Raw genomic sequence first — 18,723 nt, 5'->3', positions numbered from 1 at the left:
AAGAAGACATTTGGCATTTGTTTTTTAGGGATTGGCTAGCTTCACTTAGCATAATCTGCTCTAATGCCATCCATTTCCCTGCAAATTCTATGATTTTGTCATTTTTTAATGCAGAGTAATACTCCATTGTGTATAAATGCCACATTTTTTTAATCCATTCGTCTATTGAAGGGCATCTGGGTTGGTTCCACAGTCTTGCTATTGTGAATTGAGCTGCTATGAACATCGAAGTAGCAGTGTCCCTGTAGCATGCTCTTTTTAGGTCTTTAGGGAATAGACCAAGAAGGGGAATAGCTGGGTCAAATGGTGGCTCCATTCCCAGCTTTCCAAGAAATCTCCATACTGCTTTCCAAATTGGCTGCACCAATTTGCAGTCCCACCAGCAATGTACAAGTGTACCCTTTTTCCCACATCCTCGCCAGCACTTGTTGTTGTTTGACTTCATAATGGCTGCCAATCTTACTGGAGTGAGATGGTATCTTAGGGTGGTTTTGATTTGCATTTCTCTGACTGCTAGAGATGGTGAGCATTTTTTCATGTACTTGTTGATTGATTGTATGTCCTCCTCTGAGAAGTGTCTGTTCAGGTCCTTGGCCCATTTGTTGATTGGGTTGTTTGTTCTCTTATTGTCTAATTTTTTGAGTTCTTTGTATACTCTGGATATTAGGACTCTATCTGAAGTGTGAGGAGTAAAGATTTGTTCCCAGGATGTAGGCTCTCTATTTACCTCTCTTACTGTTTCTTTAGCTGAGAAAAAACTTTTTAGTTTGAGTAAGTCCCATTTGTTGATTCTAGTTATTAACTTTTGTGCTATGGGTGTCCTATTGAGGAATTTGGAGCCCGACCCCACAGTATGTAGATCGTAGCCAACTTTTTCTTCTATCAGACGGCGTGTCTCTGATTTGATATCAAGCTCCTTGATCCATTTTGAATTAACTTTTGTGCATGGCAAGAGAAAGGGATTCAGTTTCATTTTGTTGCATATGGATTTCCAGTTTTCCCAGCACCGTTTGTTGAAGATGCTATCCTTCCTCCATTGCATGCTTTTAGCCCCTTTATCAAATATAAGATAGTTGTAGTTTTGTGGATTGGTTTCTGTGTCCTCTATTCTGTACCATTGGTCCACCCGCCTGTTAAGCAATCATGAAATTCATATGGAAAAATAAAAGACCTAGAATAGCAAAAACAATGCTAAGCAGGAAGTGTGAATCAGGCGGTATAGCGATACCAGACTTCAAACTATATTACAGAGCAATAGTAACAAAAACCGGCTAGTACTTTGAACTAGATTTAGCTGAGAAACACCACGATATTGTGACTCCATCAGAGTAGACTACTCGAAGATCTAATGGGAAAGTCATGACCTGGATATTTGTTTGACCTTGTTATACAAAATGGAAGACTTCTCATTGTGGTTTATGTCACTGCTATTACATCTGGACAGGTCTGTCTTTGCTCCTTGAGGTCGAACTCTTTTTAAACTGCATTTCTCAAAAAATATGTCTAATAGTACATTATTTAATTGTGTAAAATGGAATCCTGATATGCTTCTATAAATTATATTCTCTGTCATTCATTCAAATGATTCTCACTCAAATATGCTGGAAAACTTCTGAAGATTATATACTTTAAAAAAGTAATGATTTCAGAAAATTCATTTTGTCATCTATTAGTATACCCTAATTCATATGCTTTTGAAATGGTAAAAGAAAAAAGAAAAAAAAGCAAATTTTGAAATTATAACATTCTTTTCACTTAAAAACCAATTCATTTGTATTCAATTTTAACTCCCACTTCTTTTCTTCCCTTACCCAACACACAAATAAGTTCTATTAAAGTAACACAAAATTAAATTTTATAATATAGAAGGAGTTGTAGGAGTTATGGGGAGACCTCCGTTGATTATTCATCTCAAATTTGAGATACAGATAACAGATGATAATTTGTATCTATCCTTGAAAGATACAGATTAGTGGGAGCTATCTGCATGTGCAAGGACTTGGTCTTGGCTTTGATTCCCCAAATTGTAACAACAACATCAAGATTACTAAAACCACCAAAAGAAAACAAAACATGACTAAAACTAAACAAACAAACAAAAAAGTTGAATATCAGTGTACAAATTCTACATGTAGGTGTTTATGAAGAGAAGTGCAGCATTTTATACAAATAATTTTTATATATGGATACCATCCAGAATAGCCTAGAAATAACACAAATGTCTGTCAAGAGACAATGGATTAATACATTAATAATTATATAATACATAAAACTTCAGCAACAACGAGAAACAAAATACTGTTACAGATCTCAAACTATTATGCCAAGGGAAAGCAGACACCCAACAAAAGAGTATGTGCTTATTTTTTCATTGATATGAAGCAGTAGAAAAACCTAATGCATATAGTCAGAAATAGCAATAGGGCCTTGATTATGGTGATAACACAGTTGAGCATATTTGTTAATAATTATCAAACTATACACTTGGTGCATTTTATTGTGTAGAGATTACTTCTTTAAAAGTTGACTTCAGAAAAAAAGATGGAAGAAAACTTGGTAGGAATGTGAGTGCATATGTGTGTGTTGGGGAGTGGTGCAGGGAAAGTTATAGCCCTAAAAAGAAGGGGGAATGGATGCTGAGGTCTTTGCTACAAGCCTGCTGAGTTTTAGGTGTCTGAAGGATTTCAAATGGAGACATACAAAAGATGACTGGCTAGGTGAGAAATTAAAAAGAAAAATTCACGTTGGAGGTACAGACTTGGGGTCATCCACTTGGATAAGATAAGTAGATAGTACTTGAAGTTTAGAACTGGATGAGAAGATTTATGAAGAAAACATAGTTATTGAGGAGCCCAGGATGTAATCCTGAGGATGACAAGATGGGCATAGAAAGAAGCAGGCTGAAACATTTCAAGTAGGAATGCTGGAGAGAGAGAGAGAGAGAGAGAGAGAGAGAGAGAGAGAGAGAGAGAGAGAGTGTTTGACTGAAGAGGAGGTCTACAATGCCAAATACTTCTGGCAAGGAAGTTGAGAGATCTGAAAAGTGCCTACCAAATTTAGTGATTTAGGTTATTAAACAGCTGGTGGGAGCCCTAGGGTCAATGACAACTTTGATTTTGGTATGGGAGAGATGGGAGCATGTTTACATGTTGATAAGAATGAACCAGTAGAGAGGGAATTCATCAAAATAGAGGAAAGATTAGTGGAGTAGACAAAGGGGATTGAGGAGGAGGAAGAAGGGACAGGAAAAGGGAAGAAGAATGGATCGAATATGATCGAACTTTCTTATGAGCATGCAAGGACACAGCATGGTGGGTCCTGGCATTGAGTGTGTCCACAGGACATGAATTTGATAACAACAACAAAAAAGTAAACTGTAAATGGTTTGAAGAGGGATGGTGGGTTTGAGGGAGGGTGCTTAAGGATAAGGTGGGGGAAACACTAGGGACTGAATTGGAGTGTGTTGGGTTCCATGCTTTTATGATTATTTCAGGGCATATCCTGGTGTTATATATAAGTAAAAAGAATAAATTAAAAAAAAAGAATGAACTGGTAGAGAGGAATAGGTAGTGGTTCAAGATAAGGGAGTGGTTCAAGAGTAAATTCCCTGGGAAGAAGGGAAGGGATGGGATCTTTCGTCAAGGAGAGATTAACTCTAGGTGAGAAGAGGATACTCCACTTTACCAGGATCAACAGTAAAAGGGATAAATGATGCTACTGGGTTAGGACATTGGATGGCAGAAAGCTGAAGAAATGGATAAGATCTACTGAAGCCCCTTCTGAATCTGAGCTACTATGTTTATGCTTCCCCAGGCACTGAGCACATGGACAAATGGGCAAAGAGAAAAATTTGTACTTTCTCTTGATTAATGCCTAAGAGTAGAATTTATTTTGTACATTGATATTCAACGTCACTCATTAATTGTCTTTCTGTTGGTCTGACTCTGCAATAGGGATGATCAACATTTTACATGGAATGGGTTTAAGGCTCCTTGCTTTGGGACATCACACACCTTTTATGGTGAGAGATATTTCTTTTGTTTATTTTTTTTTTGAAAGCATACATAACACTTTAAGAATAGAAAAATATGTCAGCTACTAGACTAACTTGAATCGTGTGTGCTTGCTTTCAGCATCTTGGCATGGCTCATAACTACAGGAATAGCAGCCAGGCTGTGCAAGCTGTCCGTGATGCTGGCTATGAAATATCTCTGGGTTTAATGCCAAAGTCGATAGGGCCCTTAACATTTGTATTCACAGGGACTGGTAATGTATCCAAGGTAAATTTCATGTGTCTTCCTTCTGTAAAGCAATTGGAGACATGAAGTTGGGCCATTCTGTGCCTGTTTCCAATAGAGAATGGACATTCTATCTTCAGTATTTTAATTAACTACAAATTTTTCTTATAGCAAAGAACAATAATGGTCCAAACATTTTCTTTGCTTTTGGTGAATTCTGCTCTATCAGAGGTTTGAAATACTCTTTATTTCTCTTTCTCTCCTTTCTTTCTCCTCCTCCATTTCCCCCTCCCTTTCTTCCTTTCTCTGTTTCTGTCTTTCTTGAGATACTAATTGTGAAGTATGTAACATTGTTCTTAGGGTGATTTAGTTTTCCTTCATCACTGACATGTCCAAAAGTTTGGAAGTAACTCCAGTATATACATTTTTCAAGACTACTTGGAGTTTTGCCAGTAAGATATTAGAGTAATTCAAGAAAGTATTTAATACTTCCTCTTGAGGTGGTTTTAGAATACATTTGTAATCTCCCTCAGAAACTTATGATTGAAAAATAGACCTTTAATGAAAATATCTTACAAAGAGGACATCTCTGCTACTATTATATTGTGAGGTAGCCATCTAATTTTTTCTTCTGCAATGAATAAAAAAAGAAATAGATATATTGTATTGTATCTATATTTCTAAACACTATTGTTGCTTTTCTGAGTAACTTTAGTGAAAAAAAAAAGTCTAAAGCCCCTTCTAATGCATGCTTTTAAAAACTGGAATAAAGCTGGTTTGCAGGCTGTGTGCAAGAAGTTCATCTGTACTTCTATGCTGCAGCTATGGTTGCAGGGCCAGGCAAGTTCAGTTATAAAATTGTGGGGAAAACAATTGGAATCTTTACCGGAAACTGCTTTGGCTCTTTTTTAAAATTGATTTTTAGATGTTTACTTGAAACATTTTTTACAGGGAGCCCAAGAAATCTTTAATGAACTGCCCTGTGAATATGTGGAGCCCCATGAATTAAAGGAAGTTTCCCAAACTGGAGGTAAGGGGAGGGGGAAGACTGTCTGTACCATTTTACAGTATCTGTGTTATAGTGTTTTTATCACCATGCATCATTATCATTTGTCACCCAGTTTGTTAATTTCTTTTTCCTCTGCAAGACCTCAGGAAAGTGTATGGGACGGTGTTAAGTCGACATCATCATCTTGTCAGGAAAACAGATGGTGTGTATGACCCTGTAGAGTATGACAAACATCCTGAGCGGTACATAAGTCGTTTTAATACTGATGTGAGTATCACATTCAGCTTGGGAGTCACTGCTTATGGTGCACTGTAGTTAGGCTCTTTTCAAGGAGAGAAATTATAAACATGCACATGGGTTTTCACTTCTTCATATCGCTAGCTGGGAGTCCTTTGTGAATCATGAGTTGGTCTTAGGAGTTGCTGGCTTTTACTGGTATTTGGAGTGGCCCTTCCTTAGTGGTTTTGGGGTTTCTGTGGGTATGTTCTTTGGTTTGATATCTGTTTCTACGTTGAGTCTGCCTGTGCCCAAAAGCTCTAAACTATTTTCTATGGATTGTTGACTCTGTATAATCCTGGATTAGTTAGTGCTTTTGGCAAAGTACAATGTCTATGAGGTTTGATCTAACATGGGTTTATCCTTTCTCTGGCCACAAATTGCAATCATAAACTCAGCTGGTGTATTAACTTTCCATTGCTATTTAAAAAACACCAAGGACAGAGTAATTTTATAAAGAAGAGTGGCTTATTAAGCACAGATTTGTAGTCTGGCAGACCAAACAGCATGGCTTACATTCTGGTGGTGGTCCCCCTTGGCTGTATCATGTTGTGGTGGGAGAGCATGTGTCCCACTCTCCATGCAGCCGCTTTCCCTCTCCTATAATACCACCAAGAATTAATTTGGGGGGCTCCACCCTGTTGGCCTAATCCAATCTACTCAATTGCTAAAGGCTCCACTTATAAACACCATGGATGGATTCAGTTTCCACTCTCTAAAAACCATTAATATAAAACATTGGAGGTCACACTTCTGCATGAGTTCAGAGGAACAAACCATGTTTAAACCATAGCATTTTATCTCTGGTCTGCTCAAACTCATGTCCTCACATTCAACATAAAGCATTCCATCCCCAATGGTCCCAGAGGCTTAAGTCAGCCAGCATTAATTCAAAGATTCCCAAGGCTCATCTGGAACAAAAGGCAAACTCCTCCAGCTATATATTTCAAAGATAAAATGGCAGGACAGGCATGGAGTATAACTTCTATTCCAAAAGCAGGGAACAGGCAAGTGAAAAGGGATAATTCACCCAAAGTAAGTGAAATCCAGCAGGCAGATATTAAATCCTAAACCTCCAGTCCAGCATGGCAGGCACACTGGGGCCTGAGTTGGGCCCCTAAGGCCTTGGGCAGCTCTACCCAGCTGGCTTTGTTGCCCCACATGGCTGTATTCATGGACTGCACACTGATGTCTGCAGCTCTCCATGGCTTATATGGCATGCTGCTCGAAGCTTTCCCTAGCAGCTGTTGCACACTTTGGGTTGCTCTATCCTTCTGGGGTCCTCTCTTTGACTCCATTCCCACAATTCCAATAAGCATCATCTTATCAATAGTCCCCACAGAGACTTCAGCCCTACATGAAACTTTTGTCTAGTTTCCAGGCTTTCCTTTGAAATCTCAGTGGAAGCCACCATGGCCCCATAATGTTCCACTTGGAGAGCATTCTAGACTTTTTCTAGCTTGCTCTTCCAAACTCTTTCAACCTCTGCCAGTCAATCAGTCCCAGAGCTTCCTAAATATATCTAGATATAGTTATAATAACACTTACTACTCACAGTATCCTTTGTTCTTTCTTTCTTTCTTTTTTTTTGGGGGGGGTATTAGTTAGCTTTGTATTACTACAAAAAATACTTGAGTCGACTTACTTTAAAAGAGGAAAGATTTATTTAGCTCACAGTTTTGATGGTTTAAGCCCAAGATAGGGCAACCCCAATTGCTTTGGCTTCAAGTGAGGACAAATGACAGGAGACAATGGTAGAAACACATGTCAGAGTGAGCACTAACATCTCGAATTGGAAAAGAAAGAGGGAAAGAGAAGGCAGAAGACACCAAATTCTTCATATTCCCTTTGAGGGCACAGTCCCAGGGACCTGAAGACCAGGCTCTACCTCTAAAAAGTTCTATTCCCCTCCAACTAGTGTCATGGGCTAAGAATAAGCTTTTAACTTCAGGGACACTCTACATCCAAACCATAGTAGCCAGTCATCTTAAAATGCACGTGATGCTTACAAGGGGTCAGGGGGAGATAGTTTGGCTACATAATCATTGTACAAGAGAGCTGCTTACACAACAAGTCCTTCTGATGGGACACACTTTTCTCACCTTCTAAAAACCACTATTTATTTATTTATCTATTCATTTTGGGTATGGGGATTGAACCCAGAAGTGCTTAACCACTGAGTCACATCCCAAACTCTTTTTTATTTTGAGACAGAGCCTCACTCAGTTGCAGAGATTGGCCTTGAACTTGCAATCTTCCTGCCTCAGCCTCCCGAGTTGCTGGAATTAAAGGCATTCACTACCACACCTAGCTTAAGAAATAAAATTTATTTGTGTGTTTTATAGTCATTAGTCATGCAAAAATCCTCTTAAAAATAAACTAACAAATGAAAAATTAAGCACACTAAAATGTATATGTATATTGTGAAAAGAATGCTCTACATAATTTACAATGTTTGATTCTGGTATGAAATTTAAGTAGTACAGCATGGACTGATGTTATATCTGTTTACCTTCTGATTGAGATGCTTAAGTTTCGTGCAAAAATGTATGAAACTAATTTTGAGCTGAAAAATTTTGAATCTAGTAAATTTCCCCCCATTCATATCCCCTGGCATGGAGGTATGGTGATTGGATGTCATATGAGACTGGTAGTGACTTGGTTACCATGTTTATGCAGTACATTTCTCAATGGAGCTTCCAGAAGTTATCTGATTTGATCATCATAGCATTCTTTTGAGGAATAGGGTGTACATTATCCCCATCTAGCAGGTAAGTAAAACATCTCAGTAAAGTTGAAGTAGTATGATTTAGGTCACACCTTACTGGTATCTTAGGTTATTTGATTCTCTCTTCTTTGCTATGCAATAGACACAAACATTAGTATATTTATTTAAAAAATATTTTTAGTTGTAGATGAACACAATACCTTTATTTTGTTTATTTAGTTTATTTTATGTGGTGCTGGGTTTGAACCCAGTGCCTCATGCATGCCAGGCTGTACCACTGAGCCACAACCCCAACCCTATTAGAGTAATTATTATGTTCATATTTTCTTCCCTAATGAGGGTAATTATATTTTGAAATCTGGGAAGGTATTTTTATCTTTGCTTCAAAAGGTAGCTATATTCATTAGAAGTAATATTGTTTCTGTGGGGTTTTATTGATAGGTAGCACAGGGTATTAAAATAGGCTATCTCCTGTTTTGTTGAATGTGAACTTTACAGATTGCACCTTATACAACTTGTTTAATTAATGGAATCTACTGGGAACAAAACACTCCTCGCCTATTAACCCGCCACGATGCTCAAAGTCTCTTGGCTCCAGTCAAGTCCTCAGTTGTTGCTGTTGAAGGCTGCCCTGCCTTACCTCACAGGTAAGAATTTTATTTCAGCACTAATGGAAGTTTTTAGTAGCAGCATACATTGTTAGGGAAGTCAAACTTATAATGTTCCTACATATCAGAGAACTTGGTTGTTTATGACTGACTTGCCGTCTTAGCAACATATGGCACAGTTAACCCTCCCTCCTTAAACCTTTCTTCTGACTCCTGCAATTCCATAGGGATCTTGAGGAACCTCCTCAGAAGTCTTCTCTTGCATCCCATTCCCATCTCTCTCATTTTTTCTTCCTTTTCCCTCCTAAATTCATGATTATTTATTTTCTTGTGTTTAAAATTTTCTTTTTCCTATTAGAACTTCATTTCCTTAAAGATAGGTATCATTTATCATGGCCACAAGCACTGGGTACATTGCCTGATATAGAATAGGCATTCAAATAATTATTAAATGTTGAACGAATCAATCAATCAACCAATATTTGTCAAACAACTTGTCTGTTAGCACTCTGCTAAACTAAGGGATAGATAAGAGTAAAACAACATTTGCTGCTCTCAGGTATGCAGCTGATATCAGGCAAATGGCTAGGGAATGGTAGGAGCAACAATATCAGGGGTGTTTAAAGAAAGTGGGAGCACTAGTAACCAAACACAAGGGTTTTCCCTTTGAGTGCAAAGCCCACAAGCACAACCAGGAGATAGAGAGTGAAGAAAAGTTTCTTACCTGCAGTTAGTAAGGAGAACATTGGGAATAATTCTCTGAGCCAAGAAAGCAAGAGACATTTTTTTTTTTGAAATTCATGCATATTCATATAGGAAAGAGTTGTCATCATCATATGTAGAAGCATACTCAGTTTGAAGCCATGCTTCTTCCTACATGACATGTTCAAAAGATAATGGGAATGCCTCTGGGCAGAGAAGCTAATATTAAAACGAACAAAGTTTAGGTCACCTAAAATGCATGGGTCAGCATGATTTGGCAATTTTGGCTGGTTCCTTGGAATTTTGTCTGAAGGATTTTATCTGAAGCAAACAAAGAAATAAAAAACAACTTTGAAGTCGTGTTAACAGTCATTTAAAGGGGCAGCAGCCCTCCAGGCCCTTGTAAGCATAGTGTCCCTAACAGTACCTGTCTTGTGGCTAACACACTGGGCCCAGCAAAGCCTTGCTGGGGAGAAATGAGAAAAAGGAGAATTTCAAGTAATAATGTGTTCTATTGACAATTTGCCAGCACAACTTCCAATTGAAGCTTGGTAAATATGGAGCTAATGTATAATTTAAGATACTGAGTGGGACAGTCTATCCATAGTATTTATGTAGGCATGTGGTAATTAAAGATTGAATAGAAAAATTACTACCAACCTCTAAAGGCTTTCAAATATTGGGTTGAAACTTTTGTTCACAATCCTAGATTTCCATGTAATTACATGTAAAATCACATAGTATACTCATTTGTATCTAGAGAGAATTTTTTTCTAGAACTCTGTGAAAACCACTATCTGCAGACACTCAAGTCTCTTATATAAATAGTGAATGCTTGCATATAACCTATGCATATCTCCTGTACACTTAAATCATCTCTAGATCACTTATACTACCTAATACAATTAAAATGCTATGTAATAGCACAGTGTCTTAAAGACTGAACCATATCATTGTTTGCTGAATTGTTTGGTGAATAATGACAAGGAAAGATATTTGTACATGATGAGCAGAGGTATAATTTTCTTTTCAATTATTTTTTTGAGTCTTGTTTGGATTTACAGATGTGGAATTCATGATGTAGAGGGCCCGTTGCACTAAGTAAGTGGAAATAGTGCAATTGAAACTTTACCAGTTATTTAGAGATGATTAACTGGTTTAACTATAACCAGTCTGCTGTCAATGATTTTTCTAGGGAAGGTATTTTCCAATTTTATTTAGTTTTCACTCCTTCCCTTTATTCTTCTCTCCTTCCATTCCTTTATTTTTTTTCTTGTAAAGACTAAACTGTATACTGGGATGATTCTTATATCTCAGATCCTCACAGTGTCTTAAAGACTGAACTATAAGAAAAAGAGCCCAAGTGCCTGGAAAATATTTGGCACCCACATGGAACATTGTTCTAAGCATCTTTCATTGTAATTCATTGTTAGTCTTGTTGGAAGCTTCAGAATTCCATCCTCTTATCTAAGTACTGATATTGATTTCAGACTTGTGGCAATATGTGACATTTCAGCGGACACAGGAGGATCTATAGATTTCATGACGGAGTGTACTACAATAGAGCATCCTTTTTGCATGTATGACGCTGACCAGCATATTATTCATGATAGGTAAGTTTGTTAAAGCAGTTAGATGGTGAATGATGCATAATAATACATCACTTCCTTACCTTGATATATGAGTCTGAAGTACTCAGTTTTACTTCTTTATAAAGGCATATGTATTTGGAAAGAGATGCTTAATCATGTTAAAATTTTTTATAGAAAAACCACATGCAAATTTGAATACTTCAATACACATATACTATATTTAAGTGGGAGATGGGTTGCTAAAGAAAAAAAGGTTTTGTTTATATTATTATATATTTTGTACAGAATTATGAAAACTAATGAAGCAAATATAGTGGAGGAGACATCAGGAGAAGTTAGAGCTTACTAATAATGTTTTGTACATCTGAATAAAGCATATTGCTTTTCCTAGTGTTGAAGGCTCTGGGATTCTGATGTGTTCTATTGACAATTTGCCAGCACAACTTCCAATTGAAGCTACAGAATACTTTGGAGACATGCTTTACCCTTATGTTGAAGAAATGGTAAGCAGACTGGTAGCCTCAGCAACAACCCTGACTTTAAATAAAATTATGGAGCAAACTCATGAATGTTCTGGTCTTCTGTGTCTAAGAAATCTGTTGTAAAATGAAATGCCACCCCATCCCCCTGATACACTTTTATTTTACATATTCTGCTTACTTGGTTCACAGGGAATGTAAGTATATCATTGCCTTCAAGCTTAATTACAAATTACATTAGTCTCTCGTTATACAGTTTGTTATAAAACTTGATTTGTTATTATTATTTTTTCAGTATTGGGGATTAAATCCAGGGGTACTCTACCACTGGACAGTATCTCCAGTCCTTTTTACTTTTTTTATTTTCAGACAGGGTCTTGCTAAGTTGCTCAGACTGGTCTCAAGTTTGTGATCCTCTTGCCTCGTCTTCCAGAGTAGCTGGAATTACTGCATGCACCACCATGCCCAGCAAGCCTTGCTTTATTTTAAAATTCTTGCTGTCTAGGTCAGTTCAAATTGGGGTGTGAATTGTGCTATGATTAACAGACTTGAAAAATAAAGAATACAGAAAATTTTATGGGTCCTTAGGCAATAATGCTTAGTAAAGTGACAGCTTTTGTGGCGATCTTGAACTTTCTTATGTGATCAGTGATGGACTACTGAAATACTGTGTTTTCTAAATTCCATTTTTTTTTTCTTTTTTACTTTGGCATTTATCTTGGGCTTGGACAAAAGTAAAGCTGCACTTTACTTTTCTTGCTAATGGCTGCCTGCCTGTGGTAAGGGTTCCAGAGCTGGAAATGGCTCTTGCTGTTCTCACATTCTCACTCAGGTGTTCTCAGGCCAAGATGGGGCCATAGTCAGTGGAGCCAGAGCAAGTCAAACCTCCAGTCTATCATTGCCGTCTTTGAACAACTCATGGGTTAAGAAGAAATCACAGGAAAATTTACAAACACTTTTAGTTGAAAAAAATTTTAAACACAGCATATTTAAACTTCATGGAGCACAGATAAACAGTATTCCACTTTGACCCTTTGTTTCTTCTCTTGAAACAAGCCAGCAGGAAGAAGTAGCAGGCTTTGGAAAATGCAGACAGGCAGTGTTAACATGGTTGGGTGCAATATTGCATCTTCTGTGTTCAAGGCAGTGTTCAAAGAACTGGTTCTGTTTTGACTTTAAACGCTCATGAGAACCTTGCCAGGAAGGTGCCATTTTAAAGCCCATTTACAGATTAAGAAACAGAAGCAAAGAGAAGTTGAGACTGTGAAGAGTTCCTGATGGGCGCTGGACCTGCAATGTGTCTTGGAGCTGGTGTTGAGGGATTAAAGTAGCATAAGGAGAGTCTATATGCCAGGTTGTCTTGGAGACATCTGCTTGCTTTTATGGCCTTAAGCACTACCTTTCTGAGCCTCAGACATTTCCTCTGAAAATATGAGGTGCTGGTAATACATCACCTTAATGTCTCTGCAGTCCTAAAATTCTGAAATTGTAAATGTCTCAGTGCCTGTATAGTATGTGTATAGAAAAAAATAGTAAATTTCCCCAGATGCTTACTATTTTTGATGCTTTCTAATAATTTCCTTTTAGCCTGATTTTCTTGCAGACTGAACTTCTTAATTTAGCACTTTTTAAAGTACAGACTTGCTGGTAACAGGTTCTTTTATCTTTTATCTGAAAATGTCTTCGTATTCTGTATTCTGCTAACAAGCCCCTCCTGTGATTTAAAAGAAAATTTGAATATTGTATTTTCAGTTCTAGAATTGCCATGTTTTGGCAGTTTTTGATTTCCTTGTTAAGAATTTCTTTTAATATTTTGTGAGTGCATTTTTGTTTATTATATGGAGCATAGTTATAAAAGCCACTTTATAGTCTTTATTTTTATTTTCCTTAGCTGCAGGAGAAATATTCTAAGACCCTGAGTGGATACCTGAAACCATTGATATTTCTGTTATGTTCTATGCATTTAGCTATAGATGTGTTCCTATGATAAAGGGGTTTTTGTTGTTTTTGTTTTGAGATTGGTACTTGCTATTTTTTCTAGGCTAGACTTACCTTAGCCTCCTGAGTAACTGGGGTTATAATTGGTGTGCACTACCACATCCAACTCTGATAAAGTTTAATTTCTAAATCAGACACAGTAAGAAATTAATAATAATAACTAATAATGTAATAGAATAATTATAAAAATATACTGTAATAAAGTTATGTCAGTGTGCTGTCTCTCAAAATTTCTTATTGCACTGTATATAGCCTTCTTCTTGTCCTGATGTGAGATGATACAATGCCCATGGGATGAGATGACATGAGGTGAATTGCCTAGGTACTGTCACATAGCAATGAATTACTATATAATAATGATTACTTGAACATAAGCAATGCAATACCACCTCAAATGATCTGATAACCAAGACAAAGTGACTTTGGAGTGGGTAACATTCACAGTGGATACAGTAGAAAATGGGATGATTCCCATGCCTGGTGGAAGGAGGAAGGACTATGTAAAATTATATCATGGTACCCAGAATGGTATACAATTTAAAATGTATGCATTTTTTTATTTCAGGAATTTTCTATTTAATATTTTCGGGCTGTGATTGACTAAGGGTCGTTGAAACCTTGGAAAGTAAAACCATGGCTAAGGGGGCACTTATAATGTTGTTATAAGTCATTGTCAATTTACAAATTATGTCTCAACATTCTAAATATGTTTATTTATTTATGTCCTTTAGAACACAAAATTAAAATATATATTTATTTATGTCCTTTAGAACACAAAATTTTATTCTTGTTTGCCTTTGCAACATTCAGAGTGAACTTGGGATTAAACTTTATTGATTGTTCTTCCTTTGAGAATGGATCATGGTTTTCTACTTGTCATATATTGAATGATTTGGGCTTGTGTCCTGAATGACATGAATGTTTTGCTGTGAAGATTCTGGATTGTTATAATTTTATGAAAAGTATTAATTTTCTAAAGTAGACAATTATCTTGGTTAGAGGCTAGCTAAAAATTCTCTCACCTGTGGAAAGGAGTAGTTCAAATAAACCTTCAGCTCTTTCATTTTTACCTGGCAAGCCTATAATCTGGCCTTTCCTTGCTCAGTGTGGGAGTCCTTAGAGACGCAGAGTAGTTTACCTAGAAGTTGGGAGGTCCTTTTTCCAAATCTACCTTTCTTGGCATTTATCCTCTCACACTGGAGGCTTGCTATAGGCCCCATCACTGTGTCTTTAAGTCAGAAAGTTGGTGCATTTTCAACATGTTTTCACCCACTCATGCTGCATGACTTTTCCTTAAAGCAATGCCCATAGAAAGGGCAACTCCACGGTTGCTCTGGTCTTCCTCGCTGTTTTCATACTTCTCCACAGACTGCTGGCTATTCTTCATTCTCTGAAGTCCCCAATGTAGACTGTTGTTGCTTGTGTTTTGCCCGGAGCTCATTTTGTTATCTGTAGGAGTGGTGGTTTGCAAGAGCTTAGTCTTTCCCTAAAATGAAACCCTCTGGTCCTGAGAAATATATTCAATCAACTTGGCTCTAGCAGAGTTTTAGAATAGTCAGAAGTGCTGTTGGAGAATCTTAGCTGTAAGTCATAATTTTGGATGCTAAAATTATGGATTTCAGCACAATTCTTACCTAATTAGGCTAAGTTATGGAAAATATTAAATATCAATGTGTCTTGTGGATGGCTTTGACTATTAATTCTTGAATTGACATTTCATTTGACTTGCTCTAACATTGTCTTCTTCAAAGAAGTTGTCATAAGTCATTGTCAATTTACAAATTATGTCTCAACATTCTAAATATGTTTATTTATTTTGTCCTTTAGAACACAAAATTTTATTCTTGTTTGTCCTTAGTAAAAATTGTCATTCACTCAGTACAGTTCATCTCAAATGGATGTTAGGAGAAAAACAAACCAGTTCAATGAATTTGCACTGAAGTATGATTGAGAGTTAGCCCATGTAACTTATTATAACAGTAAATGTATTAATAAATACAATTTTTTATTAAAGACAAAATATAAATACAAGATTTTATATTAAGTAAACACTTATAAAATAGTAAAGCATCCCTGATAAGTGATACATAAGAGTACAACCCGATAACTTATCACAAAGAGACCCCTGGGAATACTACATAAGTCAAAAGTAGAACACTATTAGCATCCCAGAAACCCCCTTCTTCTTCTCCTAGCACTATGGGAAGAAGGGGGGACTCTTCTTCCTAAAGGTACCCACTATCCTGACTTCTAACAGTAGAAAATATTGCTGACTTTTGAAAGTTATATAGATGTCCTGTGTACCAATTCATTAATCTTCCCTTTAGCAGACTGAATTATTAACTTTAATTATTTTATTTTATAATCTAATGGGAATTTATATTTGATCATTTAAAAATTTATCCATTCTCTATTTAAGTTATCTATCTTGTACTTTTGTTTTTTGAAGGTACTAATCACAGTTTAAATTTATTTTTTGATAATTTCAATTAACTTCTTGTGTCTGTTTATGTGATGCTCTTTTCCTAGGTTTTCAAAGTCAGTTCTTATCATTTCATATGCCTGTTTATTTTTGATTGAATGGTAGATACTGCATATATAAAGTTTTAGAGATGATTTGAGGCTCTGGATGTGGTGTGATTTTCCTCTAGAGATTTCCTTTGTTTTTGACAGGGAACAAATATCTATATTAGGAGAAAATCACCTCAATTCAGTTAGGGGTGTAAGTAACTCAAAGCTGTGCTCCAGTCCTTTGAGAACTAATGTTCTTCAATTTACTACTTATTTTAGAATAGAGTCTTTTAGTATCCTAAATGAAAATCTGTGTTCATTAGGATTTCTCTTCAACTGACCTCAAATTCCAGTTTTTGTTACTTTACTGTTAAATGTTATATAAAATCTCTTCTCAGCTTTTCAGCCTTTCTGCTGTCTTCTGCTCAACCTCTCAGCATTTCAGACACTACTTTTCTATTGGCAACTGCCTGAAGGAGACAAAAGATGTCAAATGTTGGACTCATCCCTTTGGGCTTTCTTTTCCAAGTTAAGGTACATCAAGTCTTCAATACTTTTTGAGCATAAAATTTGAGGCTTTTTATGTTTTACCCATTTTTTTTTCAGTAGAGAGATTGGTCTGAAACTAGATAATGACCATTGCTGGATAGAAAATACACATTTAAGAAGATGATATATTTGCACCTGTGTAAATCCAGTGGTTGATAGAATTTTAGGCAGTACAGCAATCTTAAAAATGTCAGATTTTGGGTTACATTGAGGCAGGAGATATTACTTGGGTATCTGATGATTAAATCAGCTTCTTCATATTATATGTACCTATAGTTCTCCAAATAGTAGCAGAGGGATGATCTTAGGGCCATCTGTCTCAGCATTATCTTTAAGCACTGGCCTTCTGTGAAAAACAGTGAATGTCTTTATTTCATAGTCTGGATATATGTGCATCTGCTTGCCACTAAAAAAAAATCAGTATATTGTCTATGTAGTCTTTCTGATACCTACATTGAAACTAGATTTAGAGTATATGCACTTTCCTCTTTCCCTCTAGGTTACCTTTCTTTCCTTCCTTTCTCCTCTTTTTTTTTTTTTTTTTTTTGACTCAAGGTCCACCCAAGCTCTGTTGTATTGCAGGATACAGGCTATCACTTTGCAAGTAATTTGGCAATTTTGTTTCAGTTACATTTGGTAGACTTTTGTTGGGTATTCATTGGAACAAGGCTTGTCTATAGAGAGAGATTAAAATATGGCTTCTGACCTGTAGAAGCATGAGGTTCAGGAAGAGGATGAGGCAACTGTACAACCCTGCCATAAGCTGGGATGTGATCGCCATCAAAAAGATGCTAGTGGAGTTGTGGAGGGAGAGGCAGCTTCTTGTTGAACCAACTTAGGAAAGAGATGACACTTAAATTGGCTTGAGTGGGAGACATTTAATGTGAAGGAGATGAAACAAAGGTAGGAATTTTCGTAAGAGATGGGTTCTGTGAGTGGAGTTGTCAAGTCTGACTCAGTAAAGATAAATGTGTTACTTTTATATTGTAAAGAGTCATGTTTATTTTTAATTTTGTTTTTGTAAAACTTTTTTAACACTAACATGAATAGCTTGCTATTAATTTAGGAAACAGTGATGGGCTATCAAAGGTCTTATATGTAAAAGTGACAAGACATACCCTATGATTTAGGACCCTTGTGCTTGGATTTTGTTATGATCACATTCTAGAAAGGGAGACAGTTAAATGCAGTAATTGAGCAGATTTTTGTTGTCTTCTATGTTCATCTTTCTTGCCAAATATTTGGTTCTCTGTTTGGAAAAAAAATCTATTTAGTTTTAAATAATTTATTATTTCATGTATCCAATCATTTATTTGTTGAATATTTGCCATCTTATCATGTGGCAGACACATGGTAAGATGCTATGTGCAGTTCTTACCTTGAAGATGTACTTGGAGGCAGATTTTGGTAAAGGATTCAGAGAAGAGATGGTTCTTCAGTTATATCTTGGAGGAAGAAGAGAGGGAGTTAGTTCCAGGTAGGCAAGGGCAAGCTGTTTAATAGGAATGAGTGTTGGGTAGAAGACCCAAAAGACCTGAGGGTGTAGAGAGTCTAGTACCCATATAGGAAGCTAGAGAATTCATATTGAAGGCAGCAGAGAGCCAGCTACTTGGTTATTTTAAACAGACTTAGGACAATCAAACTGGCATTTTAGACTGGGGAGAGATGGAAGAGGTTGAGGTAGGAGGCAGTTCTCTTGGTAACAGTGAGGCCCAGATAAGGCTGTGGAATTAGAGACAAAAAGAGCAAACAGAGGGAATTGCACAAGTTGAGTCATTGACCATCTGCCAAATGACATTAGAACCTCACATTATTATTTATTAGCATCTTTTGGTCTGTGGTCACTTTGGGAGGAATCTTCTTAGAAATCTTTCCAAGAAGGGAATCCTGCAGAGGTTACTGAGAAGGAATCACTGGGAAGACCCCAGTTTTGTTGACTCTGTGAGCTTCTCACAGTATCTCTTGGCTTACAGATACACATCTTTTGTCTTTTAGAAAAGTGTCTGCATTCCAATAGATAGCCTGTACGTCTT

The 18,723-nt window shown here is 36.7% G+C and overlaps 1 protein-coding gene across 2 annotated transcripts in view; it reads left to right on the top strand.

The window, feature by feature from the left end:
• The window catches only part of Aass (aminoadipate-semialdehyde synthase), a 63,807-nt gene that overhangs the window by 14,103 nt on the left and 30,981 nt on the right, over nt 1-18,723 (top strand). For both annotated transcript variants that reach the window (XM_046422391.2, XM_046422392.2), the window contains exons 5-11: nt 3,954-4,021; nt 4,134-4,280; nt 5,190-5,268; nt 5,387-5,514; nt 8,750-8,898; nt 11,052-11,174; nt 11,545-11,656. In XM_046422391.2, the coding sequence (XP_046278347.1) occupies nt 3,954-4,021; nt 4,134-4,280; nt 5,190-5,268; nt 5,387-5,514; nt 8,750-8,898; nt 11,052-11,174; nt 11,545-11,656 (806 nt within the window). The remainder of the gene's footprint in view (nt 1-3,953; nt 4,022-4,133; nt 4,281-5,189; nt 5,269-5,386; nt 5,515-8,749; nt 8,899-11,051; nt 11,175-11,544; nt 11,657-18,723) is intronic.

Source organism: Marmota monax, unplaced genomic scaffold, assembly GCF_021218885.2.
Source record: "Marmota monax isolate L192 unplaced genomic scaffold, Marmota_monax_Labrador192_F-V1.1 WCK01_AAM20220418_F8-fsc00027, whole genome shotgun sequence".
NCBI lineage: Eukaryota > Metazoa > Chordata > Mammalia > Rodentia > Sciuridae > Marmota > Marmota monax.
Note: the sequence above shows the minus strand (reverse complement) of the source record. Positions and strands in the feature narration are given on the sequence as shown.